We start from the raw sequence: 25803 nt of genomic DNA, 5'->3' as shown, positions 1-25803 counted from the left end.
CCTTCTTAGCATAAGGAAAGGTATAGGACAGAAAAGGAGCATATACTAACCCTTGTCCAATCTTCTCAAAACACGTGTACTTCTTTTTTGGATCGCCCACGCTCACAATACTTCCTACAAAAAAAACCCAAGAGGATTTTGTAAGTACTTTTTCGTATAGCTATAAGAACCAACTGTACTTGAAGAGCAGCCCCACAGCCACAGCGGGCTCTGCCGAGCCTCATGAACCACTTGCCAGAAATCAAGAGGCACACAAACACCAAGCAAGCCCTCAGTTATTTACCCACACACCAGCTGCGGCATGCCCCTCTCACAGGTATTTTCCCTTCAGAAATGGTGGAACACAGACATTAAGCACATTTAACCTTCACTAGCAGCTGGTGACTGAACACTGCGAGGCAAAGGATGGGGACACATGGCCCTCACACATGTAAGTACAATTATTTGCTGGAAACCTGCAACTTAAAACTCACTGCCAGCTTCAACACACTGGATGACCTAAGATGCCCCTGCACTGCAACGTCCTCTGAATTTGGAGGCCAGGGCCTCATTTATCTTAGAGCCAACAGTCTGTTGCAAATCTAGCCAAAGATTTCCCTACACCATGACAAATTTCTGGCAGAACAAAAGTAGTTATGACATTTCTGAACCAGCACGACCGTAGCCATTACTGACCCAATGACTGGGTTGCAAGACACAGGGGGGAAGATGGAGAGACCCTTCAGAGTCAACCCCCCCTGGCCTGGGCAACGCTCAGCTGCTTTTCTAGGAACCCAACAGTCAGCACAGGATTTAGCAGCAGTTGCCATGCGACTGCAGCATTGCTCTGGTTTTGGAGAGCAACTCGAGGCAATCTCAGCTCATTCCCCCCCTAATGTGGCTGTTCAGCCAGATGAGAGCGTATTACTGCATCCCTCAGAGGGAAAAGCACTTTGCATGGTGTTCTGCAACACGAGGTGGTGAAGGGCCACTCAGGCTCAAGGTGGATTTGGTATTCACGAGGAACACAATGTTTTCTGTATGAGGGGAGGGAGCTCTCAGCCCAAGGGCAGGCAGTGGGCAGCCTGCATAGAGGTGCTGGACTCCTGTGAATTGTATGGTGGGTTGCCAAAGGGTAAACTGGAGAAACTCACAAAAGGAGCATCACTGAAACTCAATGCTCCCTGCAAACATTTACTGATATTCATAATACCCCTACGGCAGGCAGGAATCGCACCCTTTTTAGGCTAAAGAAATCAGAGCCAACAATTCCTAGAGCTTAGCTGGGAGCAAGTCTCCTCTCTAACAGCACCAGGGTGGCTAATAGGATCAAGGGACGCAGAGTTGCATCTGAGTTGGTGTTTGCAAGTCACTTAAGCTGCCAACATATGGTGCTGCTTTCACAGGGGTCTAGGGCTGAGCCTAAACAGATGTATATTGGCAAAGAAACTGCTCGTGGTCACTAGGCCAAGAAATCCAGTAGCAAGCAGAGTAAGAGCAGGCTATTTTCAGATGCTGCTGGAGAGCAGCCAAACCCACAGGGTTTAGGGCAGACAGAGGCAAAGCCAAGGGAATATGGTCCATGTTTGGAGAGGAGGGCGGGGAGAGAAATCTGACTATATAAACCCCACTGTACAATTGTGGAAGCAGTGCTGTTTGCCCTGAGGGCAAGCATTTCTGAACAAATGTTCGTAAACTTTCCCTCAAAACCTAACACATCCTACAAGTTCAGACTGAGGCAAATGTTTCCCCATGGCAGTGACAGGACAGTGCTGCAGTGACAAGAGGCAGTTGCCAGTCTTGCCCTGTTTAATGCCGTCATCTGTAGAATGGGGTAATGTTTCCTACCTCCCAAAAAGTCAGGTGAGGATTCTTTAATGTTTGCACCAATGCTGCGTTAATGCTAAGAGGTGGAGATTTATCGGCTTCCTTCTAACTTTTGCACATCTTCAGTATGTGTAAATACATATATATGCTTTAAGATTTTAGTAATTTTATTCACATGTCAAACCAAAACATGAAAGGATTGCATGTCTTTGCACAAGTACAACTCCACTGCCCTCAGTGGAAAAACATCAGTTTACAACAGGATTAAAGTTCATCGCCTACTTCTGACTAGCCCACATCTAGAAGCTGACACCTAACAGCAGCCACTGAACTTCACACACACCCACCTATTTATAACGAAACCCCTCAACGCTAAAGAATCAGTTCAGCACAGAACACCACTTGCTGGAGCAAGCAAGGTGTCAGAAGGTGCATCTGCCACCTGACACTCCTAAAGAGTGGCACTTACATTTCTCTTCATTACAGAAATGAATGTATTTGTATTAGAATAGCACCTTTTTCCTGCCACAGTCCCTGCTTGCCCTACCTGGTCACAAAAATGGTTGAATCCTTAATACTACAAAGGTCCTGCTAATTAAGTGAAGTTGCTGTTTCGGAACAATGGCTATAAGTTTTCCAATAGCAAGCATTTCCAGTTAACATGCCCTCAATTCCATTTAGGCTTTATTTAAAGGAATGAAGTACACTGATGCCATTTTAATTTATTTTTTTTAAGTTATACCCTCAGATTAAATTTTCCCCTCGTCTAGCTACTAGTCTTTGCTTCATAAAATACTGACCTTTAAGGGTATACGCTCAACTGAGGAGACCAGCCTGACCATAGGGGAGCTACCACAATTTACATAAACTGACAAGCAAGGCACGTATGTCATTAATACAGGATTAGTAGTTCAAAGACTGAGAAATGCTCTACCCTAATAAAAAACAGCCCAGGCTGCAGGATAGCAATCAATTGCACAGAAGAGCTGGTTCAGCTACTGGATATGCCACAGCATAACCCAGGCAGCAGAGAAGCACTTGAACTGAAGGTAGGGACCGTTAAAGACACTAGGACACAACAAAGAGACATGATGGATTTTTCTTAGAAACCACCACTGATTTGGGTACTCACACGATGTTAAGGCACTTAAAAATAACCATGTCACTTTACACCATGGTATTGTGGAAGGTGAACTCAGGATTGCACTAATTTTCTCTCCATCTTTTAGACACCTTATGTCTAACATTGCAATATAATCATCCATGCTCCAGAGCTACAGAATATCAAGATGTGGAACAATCTCAGACTTCATAGTTAAGTAGATGCTACTTATTCAGGGCTTGTTTTGCAGAGCCTGAGGATCTGTAATTCCCCAGGGACTTCAGTTGGCATCACAGGTGCTCAGCTTACATTTATACTCCCTTCTTACATCTGCCCCTAATTTTGGCACACAGTCACAACGCAATGTCTTCAGTAAGAGATCTCAAAATGGGAATGTCAAAACATTTCAGCTTATTAAGATTTTGAGAAATCAACACAGCAGGACCTGGAATTTAATTAAAAAAAAAAAAAAAAAAAAAGGACATACTTAATTTTTCCAAGATCTCTTCATCTGACATTTTTGGCTTTTTCTTCTGTTTCTCTGTGTTCCTGACCAGCATATCAGGTGCCGTTGTGCTGTTTTCCGAGGGAGAAGAAATAGGAGAGGTGGCCACATCTCTGGTAGGAGGAGGAAGAGGGTCTATCACAGAGCGGGTGTATATCTAATTTTGTTGAGAAAAATGTAGATATTAATACAAGTCAGATGACTCAAACACTTCTATTCATCTTGTTATTGTTCTTGTTGCTGTCAAGGATGCATTTCTGTAGCTACTTTGTTAACAACTAATGTCACTAAGCAAGGACTCTCTTGTCCTCCCCACAACTAGGCAGGTGATAATATGAAGGTGCTCTGCCAGAAGGAATGGCTCCCACCTCCTTCCTCCTCCTCCCAAGGAGGGCTCAGCACCATGCCATGCAGCATGGATGAGGAGCCACAGGCAAGACCCAACTGTGACTGCAGCGACAGGGGCTGAAGGAAATATTTCTGCTCACAGATTTTGTGTGTTCAGGTCGTGGAGCTATCACAGGGGGTGGAGCTGCATCATCTTCATCATCTTCATCTTCAGACACTGAGGGCACTGCAGGGGTCTCAGAGACAGCCTTCACATTCTCCATGTGGTTACACAAATAGCAAAAATAAAAACCCAATCGCTTGTTATAAACAAAATCACAAACATTGTATTAAGCTCCTATCAGAGACTGCATTGAAGCAAGTGCGGAAAAATAATAATCAGAACAGGCTACCAAGTTACAATATCCGAAAAATTCAAACCCCAAAGATCCTGAGCCTTTGTGGGAAATGGAGGGGCAGTCCAGCACTGCCCAACGCAACTGTTCAGACAGAGCTTGTCATCTGCCTGCGTGATGGCAATCCTCTTCCCAAGGACTTGAGACCCGCCTGGGTTCTCTCAGTGCCTTCCCAACACCCACATGGCAGACCCAGCAATTCCGGGGACAACATCTGGGTTTGGAAATATCTGTCCCTATTTACGTCATCTTTTTTGTTTTGCTGGTTGCTTCAAACCCGGATCATGCAGATTGGACATTTCAGTCTTTAAATGTTTTAATTTGCATCAAAATCTTAATGTTTTCTCTAACAGTTGGGAGGTCAAGTTAACACCAGCTTTGGTACTGTGACTGAGAACTAAGTAATGAAAGATTTTTGGAAGCAGAATCCGGTAAAATCTTTTCAAATACCTTTTAAAATTGCTTTGTAAAAGAAAATTTTATGAAAAATAGGAATAACAATTTTTTTAAAAAAATCAAATTTTACAAGTGATTAAAAAAATTATCTGGAATTTTTTGCAATACTGAGATTAGAAACTAAAGTCACTTTGAACCTTTTAAATTTGAAACTGGATTTGAAGTTCATGGCATTCTTTACACTATAAACATTTCAAAATAAACTTGGTGAGATCCTCAGTCCACTAGACCAGTTTTGTTTGTGCATCATCAATTCCCCAAGAGTAGCAGGGGAAAAAGTATTAAAATAAAGTACTCTCTGAAAGAGGTGGAAAACAATGTAGTATTTCACTGAACCTAAAATACTTGAAGTCACCAGCATCCTGACATATAATTGCTAAAGTGCACTTGGCGCAACACAAAAGCTTAACCTGTTAAAAGCAACAAGAAAAAACACCGATGTACTGGGAATTTCCTGAATATCCCCACAATTAAAGGCTACCTAGTGTCTTCCAAAAACATCAGGCTATCTCAGTAGACTGGTAACTACTGCTTTCTTCACGATTTACTTTAAAATCCAACAGCCTCAGATATTCTAAAGTCCTGAGGATTGACGTACAATGACATGTAATCATGAGCAACAGCAGAAACGTTCTCCTTTTCTTTTTGCAGGGAGTCCTAAACAGTCAGACCTGAATGTGTTGCCTCCAGAAGGGAGCAGAACAAGCCAACTCTAGATAATGGCATGGCAGTGAGAAAACAAGAGATGAGGGAATTGTGGGGTTTTATGAATCATCTCAAATTGAAAGTTTTGTTTCTTCCATTTCACATGCACATGCAGAAACATATCATGTCTCCTAACAAAGCAAACAGGAGTGGTGCCTGCCCTAGTAAGGACAGAGTAAAGGTCAAGCAGAGAAGAGAACCTTTTACTTCCTTTTCTGCTGGAGATTAGTTTGGTTAATCAACACTAATCAACATTAGTTTTGGTCAATCAGACCTTGTAGGTTAGTAATTAAACTTTGTTATGTCACAGATGTTTAGAGACATAAAACCTGAAAGCAGAGCAGTTATAAAATTCTATGTACAGGAACAGATTGACTTCTATGGAAACAGAACCCTTTCTATTCATTAATTCACTAATTTCTATTCACTACTAAAAACTACTTCTGCCTACCTGATTCTCCCTCAGTTGAGAAAAAAAAAAGTGAAAAGAGCATGCTTGTTTTTATAAACATGTATTCAATATACAAATATATATAGTGCAGATTTTAAAATACTAAGCAAACCAAAAGTTTACATGTAGTTAACTACTTTATGCAAGTTTTTAAATCCCCAAACTCGAGACAGAATGTGAATATAAGGCTTACCAATGTATTAGATGAATTGTAATCCTCTGTTGATTTATCTGAAAGAGGCAGATAGCAATACCGTTATAAATAAATGAGTTGTAAATGCAGCAGCATCAGGGAGAGGGGAAAGGGACAAGCTCCCTTCGGAAGGGGCAGGAAGAAAGGCTGCTCCCAAACCTAGGCACTACCTTCAGCTACCCAGAACAAGCTGACACCTGGCAGATATGGGAATAGAGGTTAAAAAATTCTGCAGATAAATGCAGGGGCCCCAAATCCCTGCTGCAGGAGGGTGGAATTTCCCAGAGCAACACCTGAATGAATACTCTCCTCCATCCATATACACAAAATATTTTCAATGGGCTAAATCACCAGCAGAGGCACTGCAGCTAGCCCAAGACCTGCAAGATGTTCAGTCTCGGCCACCTAAGCTTCCTGGAATAGCAACAGAGGATCCCATGAATCAAGTGGTAGGCTTCTTGTTTGACTATCCAGGCACACATGGGGAAGATTTGTGCTTTTATCCCTGCCTGGAGCATTCCTAATTAATACCAGTTCTGGTGACATGGCTCCATCCTCTTAAAAAGAACCAAAGCAGGGATTAATATTTAGAAAGGGAGGGAGTTAGAGTTGAAAGGGAAAAGGAGTGGTGGCTGCCGGAGTCCTCCACTGGGCAGGTAATCCATACAAAGAAGGCACAAAACCTTAGCAGCTTTGATTTTCAGAGGAATCCAGCCAGCAGTTATCAAGCACCTAGCAGGCGTATTCCTCAATCACAGCACATGGGAGCAGAGGGACCCTCACCCCAAGCATGCACAAAGCAACATCCACACCCATGGTGGAAACCGAAACTGGTGCAAAATTTAGCTGCCTGTTTTCTCCATGGATTTTCATAACTGGGAACCCAGCAACAACACTCTGGGATCTGCCTTCCAGATGCTGGCTATAAGTTTCAGAAAACCTATCTGTTTTGGGGAGTTAGCCAGTTGATTGACCTCCTCTTTTGCAGCTATGCTGGGCATCAGGATTAACAGAACAGCATTTTAAAGGAAGAGAGGTGCTTGAGCAGCTAAAGAATCTCATTCACATTTTCCTTGAAAAGACAGAGTTACTGGTTGGACAAAACAACCATATGAGACGATCACCATGTACCTGTGAAACTCATGTACTTCTGGCTGTTGGAGATCTTCTTGGAGTTGTAGAACTCCAACACATCCAGCACTGCCTGGGGGTTCTTCTTCTGCTCCGACTTGGTGATGTTGGAAGTCTGCAGTAAACGTGCCCATTGCTCCGGCATTCCCTGTGGGGAGACGTACCTTGTTAGCTCACAGTGGTTCACAGCACACACACCCGCCGCCACAGTTCTGCCACAGTTTCTGGGGTTATGCAGTGCTGTGACAGAAATAGGGAGAAAAGAGAAGAGGAGAGGAAAAGAAAAGAGGCGGTGGATCAATACCTTCCTAGCCAACACCTGTGTTACAAGTCACACGTTCCTTACATGGACGTGCAAATGCCACTCTGCTCACGGGGCTCTGAGTGAGACCCAGGTCTTTTGAAGACCAAAACTCAAAAACCAGAAAGGAGCAGACCCAAATGCTGCAGTTCAGGAAAAGCCTCAAGCAAACAAACAAACAAACAAAAACCAACAACAAACCCTTTATGCTCAGGTATACACATATTTACATATATCCAAGAAAGACTACAGAAGTAACATACACTGTATAGCACCTAGCACAATGGACATGCAAGATTCATTTGGGTCTTCTTGTCACACTAGAGTTCTTTGATAATAGCAGTTTGGTGCCTATTGTAACCAGAGCTGGGAAAGCAGAGACATTAACGTCATGTATGAAGCTCCGAATTTCATTACAGGGACATCATTTCAGCCAGAAAATAAATACACCTGGAGTACAACCAGACTTGTGCCTTTCATCACCACCAAGAATAACAGTTTGCACGAAGTGGCAAGTGACTGGGATCCTTCACCAATAAAGTTATCCTCCCTGTTCAAAAGGATGGCTGGATATGCCACTCAGGTATTGACCCACTGGTACATCTAGGTTAACCTGGGCAAGTCTAGAGGCTGATATGCAAAACACAATTGTACACGTGATTCAAAGGTTAGAAGAGCAAAGTCCCTGAAAAAGAAGCGTATTAAAGACAGGTAAAAACAGCTTGTTCACAGACAACAGCTGCTGCTATTAAATACTATCTTGTAATCAAATTAAGAAGAATAATATGATGAAATACAACTCTGTCTTCATAGTATTTTGCATGCCAATAAAAAAAAAAAAAAAAAAAACATAAAAGCATCTGACATTTAGCCTTAGGACAGCACATACATATTTTGCCATAAGTAGTTAAGCACAGCTGTGTGTCTTCTAAAGGGGAACTCTCAGAGCCCCACTTGGTGGACACAGACTATGCTGTAGACCTAATCCAGCTCTAGAAGGGGGCGGGGGGAACAGAGGAGAGATATACCTTGTTTTGCTGTCCACATCAGCCAAAAAAACAGGAAAGGAAAAGTCTGCTGGCAGCCTAGGCTCCTGGGATGTGCCAACTTTGACAAACAGTCTCTCAGCAGGAATTAGTGGGTAACCTCTGCAGTTGTGTTTCAAAGGAGATCAAACTAGATGATGGTAATAGCCTTTCCAGCATTACTATATAAAAGATTAATGGGTCCTGGCTCCTCCCAGCAATAAGCCAAACCACACAGTTCTCTTTTCCTCCAGATTCACTTACTGTGAATTCTCCCGTGACTGCATCAAACCCCACATGAATCGTGTGTTCAAAGTCTGAAGGGAGGGAGATCTCCGGCCGCTCCTTCTCTTTCTTTTTATTGGCTGGAAGAGACAACAACAACAAAAATCCACAAATCCATCAAAAATTAAAATCTCACCAATAACTTCCAATTTACTTACCCAATCAACCCCCCCTTTTGCTAGTCATAGAATTTCAATCTGGGGCAGACAAACAGCAGGTTTAAAAACTTTGTTCCCTCACTAAGAGCAACCACCTACCTCCTCAAAACAGAGTTTATGAAGAAAACGAAATATAACATGTGTGCTTCTGCTACAAAATCGTGTATGAGCAAAACCATTTATATTTTTCTGCTCACAAGATGAACTAAATGTGGTTTTAATAACAAGTTTTGAAGACACAGAGCAAGAGGGCAGAATCTGGCAGGTGAGGAGCAGAAATCATGAAGATACAGGAAAGGAAATAAATCAAAGCAGATGCACCCTGTAAATTTTAAAGTCAGGTCTTCAAACAAGATTATCATTATGCCTTGGATTATGGAATCATCCATATTCATGACATATTAAGGACTCTACCTTCCTTTTAATATTTACTGTATTCAAGAAATTGAGATCAGTTTAAGGAAGAACCATGTTCGACTCAGATTTGCTGCTGCTTGCAGTTATAAAATAAGCAGAGCCAGGAGAAGGTGACTAAACATTTCCCAGCTGCTACCTTTTTTATCTAAAGCCAAACAGAATTTGTTTCGTGGCTGACATTCCCCAGTGCACTTTTGGCAATATGAATGACAAATGCCAGGTATTTCAGAAACCCGTGAGGCTAATGTCCAATACTGCAATTAAGACACTGCTGGTGGTTAGTTGTGTAGAGATGGTCAGGGCTTGCCCCAAAGGACCAAATCCTGTTTCCTTCAGTGCCAGCTCTGGCACTGTTCTCTGTGTCATTACAGAGTTACTGTTGCACAGAGTAACTGCGGAGGAAGAAAGGAATCAGATGCTCCATTTGGGACAGGAAGACGAAACAGATTGTTTTCGATCCCTCTTTCAAACAAAGGGGATGGGGGAAGCTGAATCACAGAAGAGCCACAGAGTTGCCAAGGGGAAGGAGGAGAGAAAGCTGCAATGCTGGAGGAGCCATCACAGAGGGGGAAGCTAGGAGGAGACAGAAGCAGCTGCTGGTTAGCAGATGGTGAGCATCTGCAGCACGGAGGCCTGCCAAAAAAGGAACAAGCAGCTGCATCCAGCAGGTATACAGAAAAAGCTGTATGCACTAGTGGTGGATGGAAAGCAAGAAGAGAAGAGATGCAAAGAGCCAGAGGCACCATATTCTATAGGCCTGTCTACAGGATCAGTCCATTCCTCCAAGCCAAAGAGCAGGGTGTCAGCTCAGCCTAGAAGCCCATCACTCAGGTGAGGAAGAAGAGGGCACCTGTACTAGCACCACTATGCTAGAGTGCTGCACGGGTGATGCACACCCACACACGTCCAGGACAACTGCCACAGTAGATTTGAATGCTTAAGGGCATTAAGTTGCTATCCAGAAGTCAATACACTTAGGTGGTTTTTTGTTCTACATTCAGACAGCCTGAGTTTCCTGCCACACACCAAAATCCCAACTTCTCTGCAACCAACTGTTCCACCATCCATTCAACCAGCAAACCCAGATGGCTGCTGACTGCTAACTTACACAAAGCAGGAGACGATGGCCTGAATGACCCTCAGCTATACAAAGCAATAAAAACAGTTCTGGAGTGACTGATTAAATAATATAATGGCCTCTGTCACATCAACACTCCAGCTCTCTCTTCATGTTCGACACATAGGTAGAGAGTTTCAGTATGGCTACACTGCAATATAGAAAGAGGAAGAGATTTTTCTGCATTTATGACTTATGTTGTTTTCATATCTCTGAAGCAGTTAATGTTCTCCCAATTATCTTCGTTTTCTGCAACCATTTCCTACAGCATCTCAACCCTTTGCATTTTCCCTGACACTCAACAACCCTTTGGGACAGCTGCCACAAAATCATGCTAAAAATCACTTTGCCTTAGGAATAATGTTACAGCAGGTGAAACCATAACTGCTCTGTACACATTTTTAAATTTGCCTGCCTGCCACACTCAGGGCTTTATAGCACCCAGATGAATTCACCATCATGTGAACACACATGAAGCTGGCACATGAATTCAGAGATTTTCCTCCAGCAGTCTCGGAGGACAATGAACTTCAGAAGCTTTTGATCCAAAATCTGACAGATATAAAAGCCTAAATGTATTAAAACCATTAATAACATAACTGCCTTTTGTAGCGTTCAAAAACTCACACATTTGACCTTGTTACAAGAGCCACCCATAAAGTTTCCTTATGATGCTCTGGCAACTTGAGCTGCAACTAGGAAACACGACATCCCACCATGAAGTAAGCCTGTGAGCCCATCCTGAAGCATACTGAGATGAGAAAAGTCTTCTCCACTGGTAACGCTGTGTGAAGTGCTCCCTGTGTGACCACAGAAAGGGCTCCCGGGCACTGCAAACTGTCACCTTGTGGGTAAAACCCTGCCTCCGTGCAAAGCTGCAGCTGAACTCAGCAAAGCTCAGAGGAGCTAAATGTGCCAAATTCATACCCTCAACTAGGACACTGATGAGCTCTGCACCCAAGAAACTTCAGACGTTCACAACTCCTGTTGAAAGCAACAAGTCACATAAGCTCTGCATCCATTTGGATAGAACTCACCCAGTATTAAGCTGACAGGTTTTTTTAAATACCAGGTTTAGGATTTAGGCTGGGACAGAGGAAATCAGGACTATAAATTACATCCTAAATTTTGCAAGAACAGCATGACACCTCCAGAACAGCCTAGCAAGGGGACACAGCTCAATGGGAAGTGTACAAACATGTACGAGGCCCAGGATTTAAGCCCCATGTGTCCTTTACACCATGGCTCTGTTTGTGCACAGGGGTAGCACAATGGAAAAGACACTTTCCAAAGCACCTTCAGCTAGAACTGACCTTGACTCATCAACCTGTAAAAGGTGTCCCCCCCCCTTGTTGGCCTCCCCTCTGATCTGGACCCACCAGCTCTCAACAGGTCTGTCACCTGCTCCACAGCAGGACTCCATATGTTTGAGCTGCACTTTTGCATATTAGCACAACCCCTTCACCATCTTTCCCACCCATCCTTCGTAAAGTGCCTGCTCCAGCACTGTTCCCTGCCCAGAGTAAAGAGCTACCACTTCTCTGAAGGGATTGACAGCATCAACTTCAGCAGCTCTCAGACTACAGTATAAAAGCCCAGGTCCGTATTTGCTAGCAAAATTAACCGCTGAGCATTTCAAATCTTTGCAGACTCTTTGCAACCCCAGCAGATGTTAAACACAATCACTGGCTTCCCTGACTAAAGATCATGAATTTGCCCAAAATTACATTCCTCTAACTGAAGGGAAACCAACTTCCCTTTTAGTCCAGCCAAACTAACAAATGACACCCAAATTATTTCAGGCACAAACCAAAGAGACTGTCTGAACACCTGGGAATTTCATTAATGTTTAAGCAGCAGGAGGCACTGGGAATTTAGTTGTCATCGTGAGATTAGAAAAAGTTTTCATAAGATGAAAATCAACCAATCTGAAGTGAAGGTGACAGTGTTAAAGGTATTTTTTACTCAACAGGAATTAAAGGACAGAAGCAACCATTCCCATTCGGGCAGGTGTATTGCAACAGAAGGCTCTGCTGGGCTTGGCTAAACAGAAATCTCTCACGTCTTGAAGCATCTGCCACGTTGGCCAATCTTCAGTAAACACAGGCATCTTCAAATCAGTGGCAGTCTGTCTGCTGATTTTACCCAAACCATTCACTTTTGCAGCTCTCCTTTAAAATCCAGTTCAAACTAGCATTTCAGGTTGTATTTCTTTTACTCTCTTATACATTTCAGGTGATTTCTTTGTTCTCTGCAACTGTTGAGCCTAGAGATTTAAAAACCCCACTCCCTTAAGTAAGCCAACACAAAAATCCTGCAGCTTTTTAGGATTAATACTCATAATGGCAAGTTCTAACCGAGATCTGGCAAACTTTTAACATTGAGTTCATGGGCTTCTGGATTGCAGATTCAAAAATCCACATCTGTAAAACAATTCAAAGTTGCCAAAGGTATCAGATAATAATAATAATGAATGCTGCAATATTTTGTAGAAAATGAACCTACATCTTGCTTACTTAAAGCAGTGAAACTATGATTCCAATTAGTCTTTTCACAAATAAAAATTAAGGAGGCAGCGTCCCTTCTGAAGCCCAGGAAGCTGAAGATACCGAGGCTTGCCTTCAGTTACCCAGTGTCCAGATACCATTGCAATGCAGACTCTACAAAAAGCTGAGGTATTAGAAAGAGGAACTCCAAAAAATAGGTCAGATATAAAAAGAAACCAGCACATATTAGGGGATGGAGATATTTTTTTTCTTACATCACTTCAAAAGGTTAATGAGAGAGAGGTTTTTTAAATATCCTGATCTTAAAAATTAGAATTTCATGTACAGTTCACAGTTCCTATCTCCATTTCCATCTGTCACAGTCCCTATAACAGGAGAAAAATCCTCCAGTTCACAAGAAATGTACAAGAATTTGCAGTAACAGATTATTCTTAACAGCAAGTAGACAATGCCTGACCCAAACACTAGAACAGAGTAAGTGACCGTGCAGTAACATATGACAGGCCTGGCAGGAGATGGGCTGTTAGTCGTGCTTAACCCAAATTATTTGCTGCTTAAAACACCAAACGAGCAAAAGACCTCCCCCTACTCCCCACCAAAGGAATTGCCAATGCCAGCTTTAAATGGCCAGCTTGTAATTGGTACAAAAATTTATAATTTTCAAGACCATTAAGGAAAATTCAGGCTGGGAGGTGGTAGAGCTAGTCCCAGTTTTCAGGGACACTGTTCTTGTAATTTAAGGGGAAGAAAAAAAAGGCAAAAAAAAAAAAAGAAAAAAAAAAAGGCACAAAACAGAGTAAGCAGGATGGATTAAATGTGGCAGGATTAATCATTAGAAAAAACAGGTCTACAGCCAGCACCTTATGTACCCCAGAATGACCAAGACAGTTGTGCAGGAAACAAACACACAACATTTTCTAAAACCTAAACCATCACTAAGCATCAGGTGCTCAACTAAGGTCTTTCAGAGCAACATTCAGACAGGAGGTTTATAAGAAGAGACGAACTACTGTACTTTTATCTCCTGGTAAAATAGAACGGTAAAATCGGTCCTTCCTTTTCTTTTCTTCTGGATTGGGAGGCAAAGGTTTTGAGCCATGGTTTAAAGTCCCAGCATCTTTGCTTCCTGATCCAATCATAGTGCTGGTATTTCTCATCGGAGGAGCAGGCGGTTTGTCTTCTGTTTCAACTCCATTGTTAGACATCTTCAGTTGCAGAGGCCGTTACTAGGAATAGGAAAAAGAAATAAAAAGCCTTATTTGTTTATTTTTTGTAAACTAGAATCATACACTGTCAAATAAACCACAAGCAGGTATTTGCAAACTAGCCTGTAACCTCGTATCAACACAGACCGAGCGTCAACGCAACAAATTCTACTTAAACTCCAAATTTTTTCTGTTAACAAGACTGTGTTCAAGTGTTTGCATTATTGATCATTAAGAAAAGCCTGTTTCAGGATACAGCCAATTCTCAAGGAAACCTTGGAGTAGAACTGCAGGGTGGGGAGGCAGAGCAATAAATATGAGGTAGCAAAGAGCAGGGATACCCAAGAGGAGCCAACAAGTTACCAAGCTTGTAAGACCTCTCAGATCCATGCTGGTTCCACTGAAAACTATGTCAAAAGATTTGCATCAGTCTCCAGCACAGCATGATACAGAGAGACTAAAGTTTGCACTCAGAGTTTCAATGCAGCTGCTCAGGCTCCTTTGCTAAAAAGCTGCTGAACTGGTTCAGAGGCAGAGATGGCCGGGAAGCTGCAGAGCTGTACCCACGTCGTCTCAGATGCAGCGCCACGGCCCTCGTGGGTCCCAAGCTGGCCCTGGGCTTTCCACAGTAGCGGCACGCTTCAGGCGCAATTCAAACCGCCGGAAAGTTGACTGCATTTTGCTCTGTTGGAAGGGTCAAACAAAACTAGATCCCCAACACACACATAAATCCTTAAGTAAATAATCCCTGCTGTGCGGACTTAAAGACGGAAGCTTAGGAACAGGGTAATAGATTATTCTGCAACAACTAGCTTGTTCCACCCAAATGAGATCAGCATTACTCCAGACACAGCCTGGCTGCAGCGAGATCCTTCTGGAAACTGGAATTCGTCTGCATTATGTTCTCAAGAGAAAGTTGGGAGTTAACTGCAGAACAAAGACCAAAGCAGGAACGGTTTCTGTTTGGGTGGAAAAAGCAGATCAACCGCTTTACGAATTTCACAAGCAGTAAAGTAAGATGTTTCACTCAGGGCGAATAATTGGGTGGCAGAAAGTCAAAAGTGGTTTGCTCTCCACAAGTGAGATGTCCAGTTACAAAGCCGAGATCACTGCTGCCTTCCAGGGAGCTGCTTTTCCACAGGATAGGCTCAGAGGAACCACACTGGGTCGGTCACACTCCAAACAGATCCCACAGCCATACCGCAGTCCTACAACCACACACGAGCCAGCCAGTCTTCTTTGGCCAAGCTACAGATGCTCAGCATAACTGCCAAGATTTGGACCCAGGGTACACTGCTCTCGCAGCTGCAGGGAGCTAAGAAAGGCAAATGCTGCCCACAGAGGGCACTTAGCAGCAGTATGTTAGACTTTGCTGAAAGCAGCAGTTCCCTAGCTGTCACCTGCCAAGCTGTGGCTGGTCTGCAGCTCAACCTTCTCCCTCCACTTCTTTTGTTCCCAGTTTCTTCACACTTGCTCTTAAATGGGAGGGCTGGCAGTACCGCGCAGCCCATAAGGCTTTGGACAAGCCTTTGCACACAGGGAGCTTTGTAAGAGGTTTGACCCCAACGCTGCTTCCTCCCAACACAACTATGCAATGGAATTTTAAATTACAGCATTTGGGGTATTGATTTTAACGGTGCGATAATTTTGGCATTTGGGGAGGGGTGAGGGGAAATTAGCTGTGCATTTGTCTGGGTGTGTTCTGGCATGTGCCCTGTGCATCTCCCTTCACTCAGGCTTCAGCCTCATGCCATTCTCCAGTATAAAACAGAGCAGAACTAAGTGACAGCTGGAGTGCCAGCCACGAAGTGGTGCAAAAGACAACTCTCCCTGTCTAAGCAGTGGAAAAAAGTCTGAACTAAAACCCAACTGGTAAATTTGGCAGTCACTGCTGCATACATATCTTGTGCAAGATGAAGATACTGAGGCCTCACTGATGGGCTTTGCACATCGCAGTGTCAGTGGCTGGTACTGAACTGGCACAACTAAAGCATTTGAAACAGCATAAGCAGAAGTGCCACATAAGAGCTGCATTCTTTGCATTGATGCTTATTTAACCACGAGAAAGCAAATTGCTGGGAGGGTGCTAGGAATATGCTGCAAATAGGGAAGCAGAAGGAAAAGGAATGTTATCAGCTCTATGCCTGCCAAATGGCCCTCCCCAGGAGCAGGCACTACATGTGCTACTGCAACACTATGATTTACCCCACAGGGGTTTGAATAAAGGTGCATCCAAAGATCCCCCCACCAGCCAGACTTCCTGGAGCTGCAGGCATGGCTGAGATGGCAGGGGAGACTGCCTCACTGCTTTGTCCCTCTCCCACCGAGCAGAGAGGTGAGCAGGTGAGAATTGGTGCTTGCTGCCTGCTGTCAGAGGCACGGGACTAAGCAGGGAACAGAGTAAAGTTTACTGTATTGGGGAATGGATGCAACATTAGACCGAAGGGTAGTACAAGGAAGATAACAGAGCAGCACATGGCTCCAGGCTGGAGAAAAATAAGTGAGAAGAGGAAGAACCCCCCCCCCCCAGATGATAGGCAGAGGCTCGACTAGTGCTGCGAGAAGGAAAAGAACATAAGGAAAAAAAGAAAAAAAAGAAAGAAAATGAAAAAAAAAAACCCAACCATGAAAACCTAAGAATAACCTCTGGATGTCAAGCATCCTCACTCTCAATTCCACCAGTGCAAAACCCCAGGGACATCTGCTCACAGTTTCTTCAATATAAAAGGGTTTTTCAAAATCTCTCAGTCAGAAACGATAGAGCACAAGTGAATTACTGTTTTACCGCAGGGCTAGAAACACTGGCAGTACAAGCTCTTGTTTATCTTACATTATTCCCTGAATGAGCAAGTAACTGCTCAGAAGTTATGTAGTTTAACAAACAATATTGTTTTACACCTATTTGATAACTGCAGCTTTCATGTGGGCAAAGCCTACAGTACACCCTTTCCTTTCTTCTCCATCGCTCAAGCACCCATACCCTCCTCCTCATCAAAGTCTTATGTTTGGAGTTACAAGAGCTATTTAATCTGTTTGGAGATGGGGGGGTGAGAGAAATCCTTCAACTCACAAAACTGAGAAACTGATTGTACAGAAGTTATACACTGTAATAGCAGCACTATCCTAGAGGGTTCCCTAAAGCCTTTTCCCACTACATATTTAAAGGGAAAACCAAAAACCTGCTTACACGAGTCCTCCCACTGTGATACGGAGACACAGTCTACCCCCAAACTCAGCATGGTTATACTTTAAACTTCTGTTGGCTTCAAAGTATGTGGAGGAAACCCTGTCCTGACAGAATTACACCCACCTCTCCAGGGCTTTACAGTCAAGCTGAGTGCTGGAGCACGAAGCCATACTGAGTGGTTACAGAGGTGGCTATCTCCCTCACCATAGCCTTGTTGACTGTGCAAATTCTCTTCTTCCTAAAATAATCTCCTGCCAATTCACACGTAAGCAGGCTTTAAGCAACTCCCCTTGTGTAGGCCCTGCTCAAATTCTGTGCACCAGGCAATTGCTTCACCAGCCAGCGTAACATCAGCGCTATGCCACTGAAGTGAGTCACTCTGCTTGGCGCAATCAGGAACACAAAGCGTCACTGGACTGAGTACCTTCCTTCTTCACACCAGCATGACTGTGCTTTGAGAAATTCATCTTATGTTTCCATAATATGATTAAGTGAACGGTGGAAGCAATGAAACAGCACATGAACTTTTCAACTGCAGTCAGATGAGGGAACACTTTTTAGCTGCAGACACAATTATTCTCAACTACTATATATATTAAAATACCAGCACTCAAACCAAACCCCACAGACACCATTAGGAAGGCATAGTCGTGATGCAGGACTATTGTTTCTACAGCCATTTGGGAGTATTGAAAGTTTGAGTTGTTTCAGCACACAGTACTTATGAAAAGTTTTATTACATACTGCAACCTGTGACTGCCATAAGCCAAGTTATGGTGGCCTTCAAATGCTCCCTGCCCCTCCCCACCAACTCTTGAAGCCTATTAAGCTAAATTAGATTACCCCAGCCTCAACAGAGTCGAGCAGCAGACCTGACAAACTCTCCTTTCACACCTACAAAACACTTCTGCAGACAGGAAAGAGTGACAGACAACCACACACAAGGGGACCAGAGATTCAGGAAACCACTTAGCAGTTCAAGACAGAGCAAGCGGAGGTACTGAACAGAAGACGGCACCCACAGGTGCCAACAGCAGTGTCCAAGAGTTCAGAGTACACAGACGTGCAAAGATGTGTGCAGGTCTGCTGATATGCGTTAAGTATATATGGCTCAAAATCATGAAGTTTATGCCTGTAGTTTTCATGTAATACAGGCCCAGGCTCCTGAACCATTCATCTAGCAGAATGGGACCCCAACATATGTGGAGCCTTCTGGCACTACTTTGTGTAACACACACACACACACACACACACACACACACACCCCAAAACAAAACAAAAAAAAAAGAAAAAAAGAGAACAAAGATCCTCTATTTATGTCATTTTTCCTTCTGGTAAACCACATCATTTCAAACCTGATGCTCCATGCTGAACTGTAAGTTTCTATCAAGCTGGTTGTGTTTTCTTTGCATTCCTTAGCAAGACAGGCAGATGACTGATTGCTAAAACAGAAAGCAATTAAAAAGTCAGAGGAGCTGAAACCTACGCTACAGTAGATGCCATAAAGATAACTATGTCCAACGCATACTAATTGCTGGAGTCAACACGAAAACTCATAAAAGAGCCATCTATAATTCATGCAGTCTGGCAAGACAGTAGCTGTAAGTTACTCACTACAACTTACAGATGAATAAACTATATTAAACAAGAGAGGGGGGAGGGAGATGCTCAGCAACTGTTTTTCCCTCTCTGCCTACTACCAGAAGGAAATCTCACATTTTTCCAAGATGCTATTTTTCTGTTGTTGCCAGGGTGAGGAAAGGGTGTCTTGCCTACAAAAAAGGCAGGAGTCGTCTCGACCTTTAATTGAGTTGATCCTGATCAGAACGAGCGTTTTACCGCTGCACCAGTATCCCTGCACCCTTCCACCCCATGGCTAGAGATTGCTCATGCACACATACAGTTAAAATCACCTTCCTCCTCACACTGCTCTGGTGGGAAGGAGCAGGGGCCATCCCCAGCTCTGTTCAAACACATTGCAAGCAGCAGATTCCCTCCCCGTGTGTCACGCTTTCATCCAAATCCCAGCAGAAAATTAACAGCAGAGTTTACCAGCTGGGTTTCGATACAGGATGAAAAGACACTAATTCGGTTTTTTTCCTTTATTACTTTACATGGGGCTAAGTTTCAGTCTTACATTGAAGGAAATGCATCCTGCATGTGTTCCACCTGAAAAAAGAGGCAAGAGGTGTCCTTATGGGATCTGGGACACATGCTGTGACAGAAAAGGGCAGCAGCAGCAACACACACACCCTGAGGGAGGACAGACTGATCGTCACATTTAGAGGTGATTAAAAAACCCAGAAACTGTAGCACCTAGCTGTCTCAACCAGCCAGTTACTGCACACCTGAGTGCTGTGCAAGTGTGCCAATTGAACAAAAAAAAGGTCAAGGGCCATCAATGCATCAGCCCAGACCCAACATTTACATGTGAATTAAAAAAAAAAAAACCCCACGTTTTCATAAAGTTCTAATAAAGAATTACAAAATAGCAGTGTTTCCTCATCTATCTTTAGAATTTACCTGTTAGACCCCTGCAGGCACTGCCAACACCTAGAGATGCAGATGAAATTGCTAAATTAAATGAAACAATAATCATTAGAAGTAAGTACACATTTAGAAGAGAGTGTATTCACTGCTACAGCCAGAGTGGGTGGCTGTGAGGAGGGGGAAGGGAGACACACTCTCATGGCAGATGGCCAACTACTGGTTGCAGTCTTGCTCCACTGCCAGCATTATTTCCATAGTGCTAGACATAAAGGATGACTGACCAGTTACAACTCAACAGGAATGCTGGAGGACTCCATGGCTTGGAATATGAAAAGCCAAAAGACTGGAGGGCCCTTTTAAGAAAAGCCTTTAATTCAACCCCAACTCTTTGGGCTAAATGAAAGAACTGCTGGGTGGGATTCCCTAGCCCACATTTTGCAGGAGGACATGGACACCACCCCAGCGGCCACTGCTTCTGGGCAGGAGAGCTGCAAAATCTCTCCCTGGGCAGATACACATGCTAACCCATCGTACCACACAGATATGTTTCTAAAGAAGAACAGACTAATTATAACAGCTCGATTCCTAGCAACAGAGCAGAGTTCTCCTTTCACTCAAGTTAAGGAAGCTTCTTTCTGTTTTGTTCAAAATAATCAAGGCCCAGCTTTCGCCAGCTTCCATAGTGTGGGCCCATGCATGACCGCTGTGACAGTAACCCAGACACACAGAGGGTTTCAGTAGCACTGGGGCGGGTCAAGCCCTTTCCACCAGATTAGGCTTGAATCCAAAACTATAGACAGGCAACACCAGCTTAAATTGCCATGCTTCAACTTAGCTTTGGTTGTTTCATGAATAACTGACAGTGTCAAACAATAACCATTTCACAGTCAATGCCAGCTATGTCTGAGTACCTGGAGTACGCGGTGAACTCACCTTATTTGTGCTGCAGTCAGGTAGCTCAAGCTTTGAAAGCTGCAGAGACCAGCTCCAGCTGTTCCATCCCTGGGCAGCAGCCTGCTCATTTTGACTGAGCACTTACCCCATTCTAACAGTGCTTTTAAACAGCCCACGAGAAATAAATTGTATCCATATTTAAAAAAAAAAAAAAAAAAAAAAAAAAAAAAAAGAAAGAAAATCCAAGCTGAGACAGAAGGAACCAAGAGTATAATTTTTAAAAGTTCTCAGCCCACAAATCATCCTCCTTATTTCCTCATCTCCAGACGTGCTGTCTTCCCTCCCCCAGCTACATGCCTGAACAAGCAAGTTCGCTGTTGCAGATGTCAGGACAGCCTCCCTTTTCCACCACCATACAGGGCAGCCTTGGCTCTGGTTCCACTTTCGCTCACAGGAAGGCAGGGCTTCAACCGCACAAGTCAAAGTAGTGACTAGAGTCGGAGCTTGCTAAGCAGGGTGGGAAAAATAAAGGCCCCTTATGTCAAAGCATACCGAAAGCCCATATAAGCAGGTTTCCTGGAGGAAATCTGTGTTCCAGAGGAAATGACTAGATGCAGCATAAAGAAAATATATTAACACACACACTGCTACTCTCCAGCTAAGTTACTTGGCTCTAGAGTCCAAACTGCACATTAGCAGCAACAGCAACCGAAAGCAGCCGAATCATGAATCGTTTTTCCATTCAAAAGTTTCCAATCCAGAAGATGAACATAGAGCACAGGGCTCAGAATTAAGCCCTTCTATCCCCTCATGTGGAATAATTCTGAGTACAATGTATTCACATTTTAAATACACATAGGTATTTGCAAAAACTGCACCTCGTTAAATGCAGAGATTTGACATTTGCCATTTAGCAGCGGGGGTGGGGGTAAGACATATGTCAGAAAACTAGAACATTGTCAGGTCAAGTCAACAACATCCCACATACACAGAGGACACTGTAATGCAGTGGTTAGCAAAATGCCACAGTATGTAAATAGCAGAAAGTTTGTATTAACCTGTAAAAGGTGAGTTTTTCTGAGGAGAAGAGACACCAAGGCAGAGACCTGCAAAGAGGAAACCAATGTTCTTAAGTGCAAAACTCATTCAATTCCTTTCTTGCTGGGAAACTAAACAGCAAGAAGCATCGTTAGCGGATGAAGCCATCCAAGAGCCTCAATTAGATAAACTGAGGGGGAAATGCCGCAACAGTTCAGTACTAATTGGAAATGCAAACATTTATCATCAGAGTAGCACTCGCTCCTGTGTATAGCTCCATTGTGTTCACTGCAGCTAATGACAGTAGGAAGCCCTGTGCTCCGTAGTATTTATGTAACGACTGGCAAAGCTGTCACATTCCCTTAATTGCTAGCCAGGATTTTCATACTGGCAGTAGTTTTCAATTAAAGGAAATGGCAAAGATTGCTTCTGTTTCACATTGCTTTGTTAAAGTTTTGGTTCTTCTTCAAAGCTGGGGAAAGAGGAAGAATGAATAATTCTCCCAAGACAGAATGAGCTCTGCATCAAACATGAGCTTTTTGTCCCTTAATTCATTTTGCCTACAAGGAAAGCACGGTCAAATACCCAGAACTGAAAGAGCTAATTTAGCACCAGTACAGACAAACAATTTGAGAACTGCACATAAATCTGCTTCAAGTTTGCAATGATTACTCCTTCAATAATGATACATATAATGCTGTAACAGCAGTTCATTTAAAAGGCAAAACGAAAAAGCCTAAGGTAGCTTAGGGTTTCCACCTAATTGAGCTTTCACAGTAGAGCCTTCTTTGCTGGTAGAGCATCAGCTCTATGTTTATAATCATATGCCATCTAGCAAAATGCCCTACTGTATCTACTTTACGGTCCCAGTATGTACAGAAGTAAGTGTAGCAAGTATACTGTGGCAAGGTGTTGCTTTCCTAAACTTCCCTTACTTGTACCAAGTGGACTGCAGAGCATTCATCAGCAAGAATCATCATCATTTAATTTAATGAGCAGCAGTTTGGTTTTAGGAGGTACCATCAGGCCTTTTATCACATCATTGACTCAGATCCCAATCATACTTACTGTATGTCAGTAGAGAACAGAAAGCTCTATAGGACTGGTACAAAGGAACTGCTGTTTCTGCAATATATTATGACACAACTCTGCATTAGCACTCAGTTAAATAAAGCCCATGAGCCAAGGGAACTATTTTTATTCCATTGAAAAAAAGGAAATATAAGAACATCAATTGTTGCAGTAGCAGGCCCATTTTAAGGCACTAGGTAATTAGGAGCAGGAGTTAATAACAGCACCTGAAATAGTAGGCAAGGTTTTCCTCAACATCTTTGTGTAAGTCTTTCTGGGGCACCGATCTTCTTCTCCTGTGTTCTTGCTATGATTACCTAAGCAGCTTTAAGTAGGATGCATGGATCTTCACTGCTACCTGTTTAAAACTCATTCTTTCTCATGAAGCAGCAACGTCGGCTGCAGCCACAAAACCCAATCCAGCGGAGACCGATCGAGCTCCTATGCACAGCCCTGTCAGCATCTGCAGCAAGTGACTTGCTTCTTTCAATCCAATTCCCAGTGGACGAGCATCTACATCATAAAATTAGCAACAATATGAACTGCAAATTCAGCAGAATTTGCATTTCACTGATGGATGGACTGCCAGTATGCATGTTTTATTCATCTCAAGACTGCTTTGTCAGGTTGGTTGCATCTCCCCTCTGTACTTAAAATGCTAAAAATCATTTTACGGTCACTACTGAGCAGCCAAGAAGCTCTATAGACAGTGTTGTACCTTTTCTAAGTGCTAACCAAAACTCACCAGATTTCCAAAATGAAGACAACAACCAAAGACTGATGTTCTAGGAAGCCATATGAGTCAAGGCATATTGTTCAGTGTAGTATTCCCTCCCATCACTGTAAGTCACCATGCTGAAGTCCCATGGCTACTTCCCATTAAGGTCATCAGCATGTGAATTAGCCTCGCTATGAGAGCACAGCATGCAGATGATCAAGATGTGGAGTTTTCTGATCATCCTTCCTTAATTCTAACAATGAAGATTCAAGGATGTTCACTACCAGCACACACTCATAGAGGTTCCTGCTACCTACCCATAATCCCAAAGCTTCCTCAGTGTTCAGGCACTCAAACCAATTCTCATTTCAGCATCCAGCCCAGGTTATCTGCCCACACTCTCTGTCTCTCCTATTGTAAATCCAAGGCCAGAGAGTGTAAAATGGTATTTTAAATTCCATAGCTAGCACACTACAATTTCACCTCTCACCTTTACAGTAACAGCTCTGTTTGCTATAAAACTCGGATACAAACAGGGCAGTCAGTTTTGGAAACAGCTATTTCACAGCCCACAAGAAATCTCAGCGTTGGTCGCTGAGCATATCCAGAAGGAATGCATGGGGCTGCACTTTGCAAACCAATTTTGCCCCATCCACTTCATGGCATTTACACCCTGCCTCATGTAAGTGCTGCCTCCTCCTTTATTGAAGCTCACATTCGTACGCCCACTGTGGCAGAACCTGCACTAACTCCCACTTTCCTGTTCTTACGCTCCTTGCAGAGTGATGCGGTGAAATCAAATATGCTGGCTGCGGGAAAGGAGATCCCATAAATCAATCCAGAACAGAGCAAGACTCGGTGGCTTAAGCAAACCCTCTCCTTTGCAAGTATGAGGTTGCTCCTTCCACTCTTTCTTTCCAGTTGTCTCCTTTGAGCTGAGTTTTCCTCCATTCCTGGTTATTCTTGTACTGCTAGTATTTGCAGGTGCTGATTCACAGCCTCCCAAGATATGCATGTTTGGCTGCTTTTATTTTTAAGAAAAGTCACTTCAGGCTGGAAATAACCATTGTTTTTCTGTGAACACTCTTCAATGTATATCTAGTTTTATCTGAGGAGCTTAAATATTCTACTTTAACAAAAGCCTTAAAGTTTTATCAGTCTCTGTTGCTCTATTAAAATATTGTAAAACAGACATACAAATTTGTGGCCTGCCATTGTGCTAGGTCCCTTTTAGCTTTAAAAATAGAAGTTAGATTTGAGCCTAATATACATTCTTTAAACTTCTAACACGATTTGAATTTACATCGCCATAGGAGAAACTTCCCCCTGAGGTTTTCAATCCTTAATAAAATTAAAAATCTGCAAAAAACCTAATGCTTTCATTCTGACAAAGCAGAACTGAGATATCTCAAACAGAAGTGGTCAAATCGCAAATCGCAGCTTTTTGAAATGGACTCTCAAAAAGCAGCCCTGAGCAAATCAGCCCCCAAGTCTGTCATTTTTATGTCTTACGTTATTAGCAGACAGCTTCTATCTTAGTTCCAAGATGATGTACTGTCTCCAGCCCCTGCTCTGCTGGCTCCTAACCTTCTCTCCCCCACAGAGCATCTGTATTCTGGATATTTCCTTAGAGACTCATTAACTGCTCCTTCATCAAAGGCTAAGATTATTGGCATTTTTCTCAGACTACATTTCTAAGTGTTCGAAAGACCTGTCAGGACAGAGAAATAAATAAATACAGAAAAACATCAATTCATCATTGCCAAGACATCGCAGGTAAAGAGAAGATGTAAGTTTTGGCTCATGTCTTTAAAGATTGTTTTCCATCTTTGTCGTGGTTTAACCCCAGCCAGCAGCTAAGCACCACGCAGCCGCTCACTCACTCCCCCCCACCCAGTGGGATGGGGGAGAAAATCGGGAAAAAGAAGCAAAACCCATGGGTTGAGATAAGAACAGTTTAATAGAACAGAAAAGAAGAAACGAATAATGATAATGATGACACTAATAAAATGACAACAGCAATAATGAAAGGATTGGAATGTACAAATGATGCGCAGTGCAATTGCTCACCACCCGCCGACCGGCACCCAGCTAGTCCCCCAAGTGGCGATTCCCCGCCCCCCCCTTCCCAGTTCCTATACTAGATGGGACGTCCCATGGTATGGAATACCCTGTTGGCCAGTTTGGGTCAGCTGCCCTGGCTGTGTCCTGTGCCAACTTCTTGTGCCCCTCCAGCTTTCTCACTGGCTGGGCATGAGAAGCTGAAAAATCCTTGACATTAGTCTAAACACTACTAGC

At 43.2% G+C, this 25803-nt stretch overlaps 1 protein-coding gene across 9 annotated transcripts in view; it reads right to left on the bottom strand.

The window, feature by feature from the left end:
* The window catches only part of PAK1 (p21 (RAC1) activated kinase 1), a 76580-nt gene that overhangs the window by 20359 nt on the left and 30418 nt on the right, over window positions 1-25803 (bottom strand). For 8 of the 9 annotated variants that reach the window (XM_030042852.1, XM_030042857.1, XM_030042858.2 and 5 more), the window contains 7 exons: window positions 13918-14128; window positions 8683-8783; window positions 7093-7240; window positions 5962-5999; window positions 3902-4018; window positions 3396-3570; window positions 51-114 (listed from right to left, as the gene is read on the bottom strand). In XM_030042852.1, coding sequence (XP_029898712.1) covers window positions 51-114; window positions 3396-3570; window positions 3902-4018; window positions 5962-5999; window positions 7093-7240; window positions 8683-8783; window positions 13918-14107 — 833 coding nt within the window. In that variant the 5' untranslated portion in view covers window positions 14108-14128. Of the gene's footprint in view, window positions 1-50; window positions 115-3395; window positions 3571-3901; window positions 4019-5961; window positions 6000-7092; window positions 7241-8682; window positions 8784-13917; window positions 14129-20717; window positions 21066-25803 lie in introns of those variants that run through there. The other variant, XM_030042855.2, reaches the window with a different exon arrangement.

The sequence above is a fragment of the Aquila chrysaetos genome, chromosome 19, assembly GCF_900496995.4.
Source record: "Aquila chrysaetos chrysaetos chromosome 19, bAquChr1.4, whole genome shotgun sequence".
Classification (NCBI taxonomy): domain Eukaryota; kingdom Metazoa; phylum Chordata; class Aves; order Accipitriformes; family Accipitridae; genus Aquila; species Aquila chrysaetos.
This window is presented reverse-complemented; position numbering and strand designations above follow the sequence as displayed.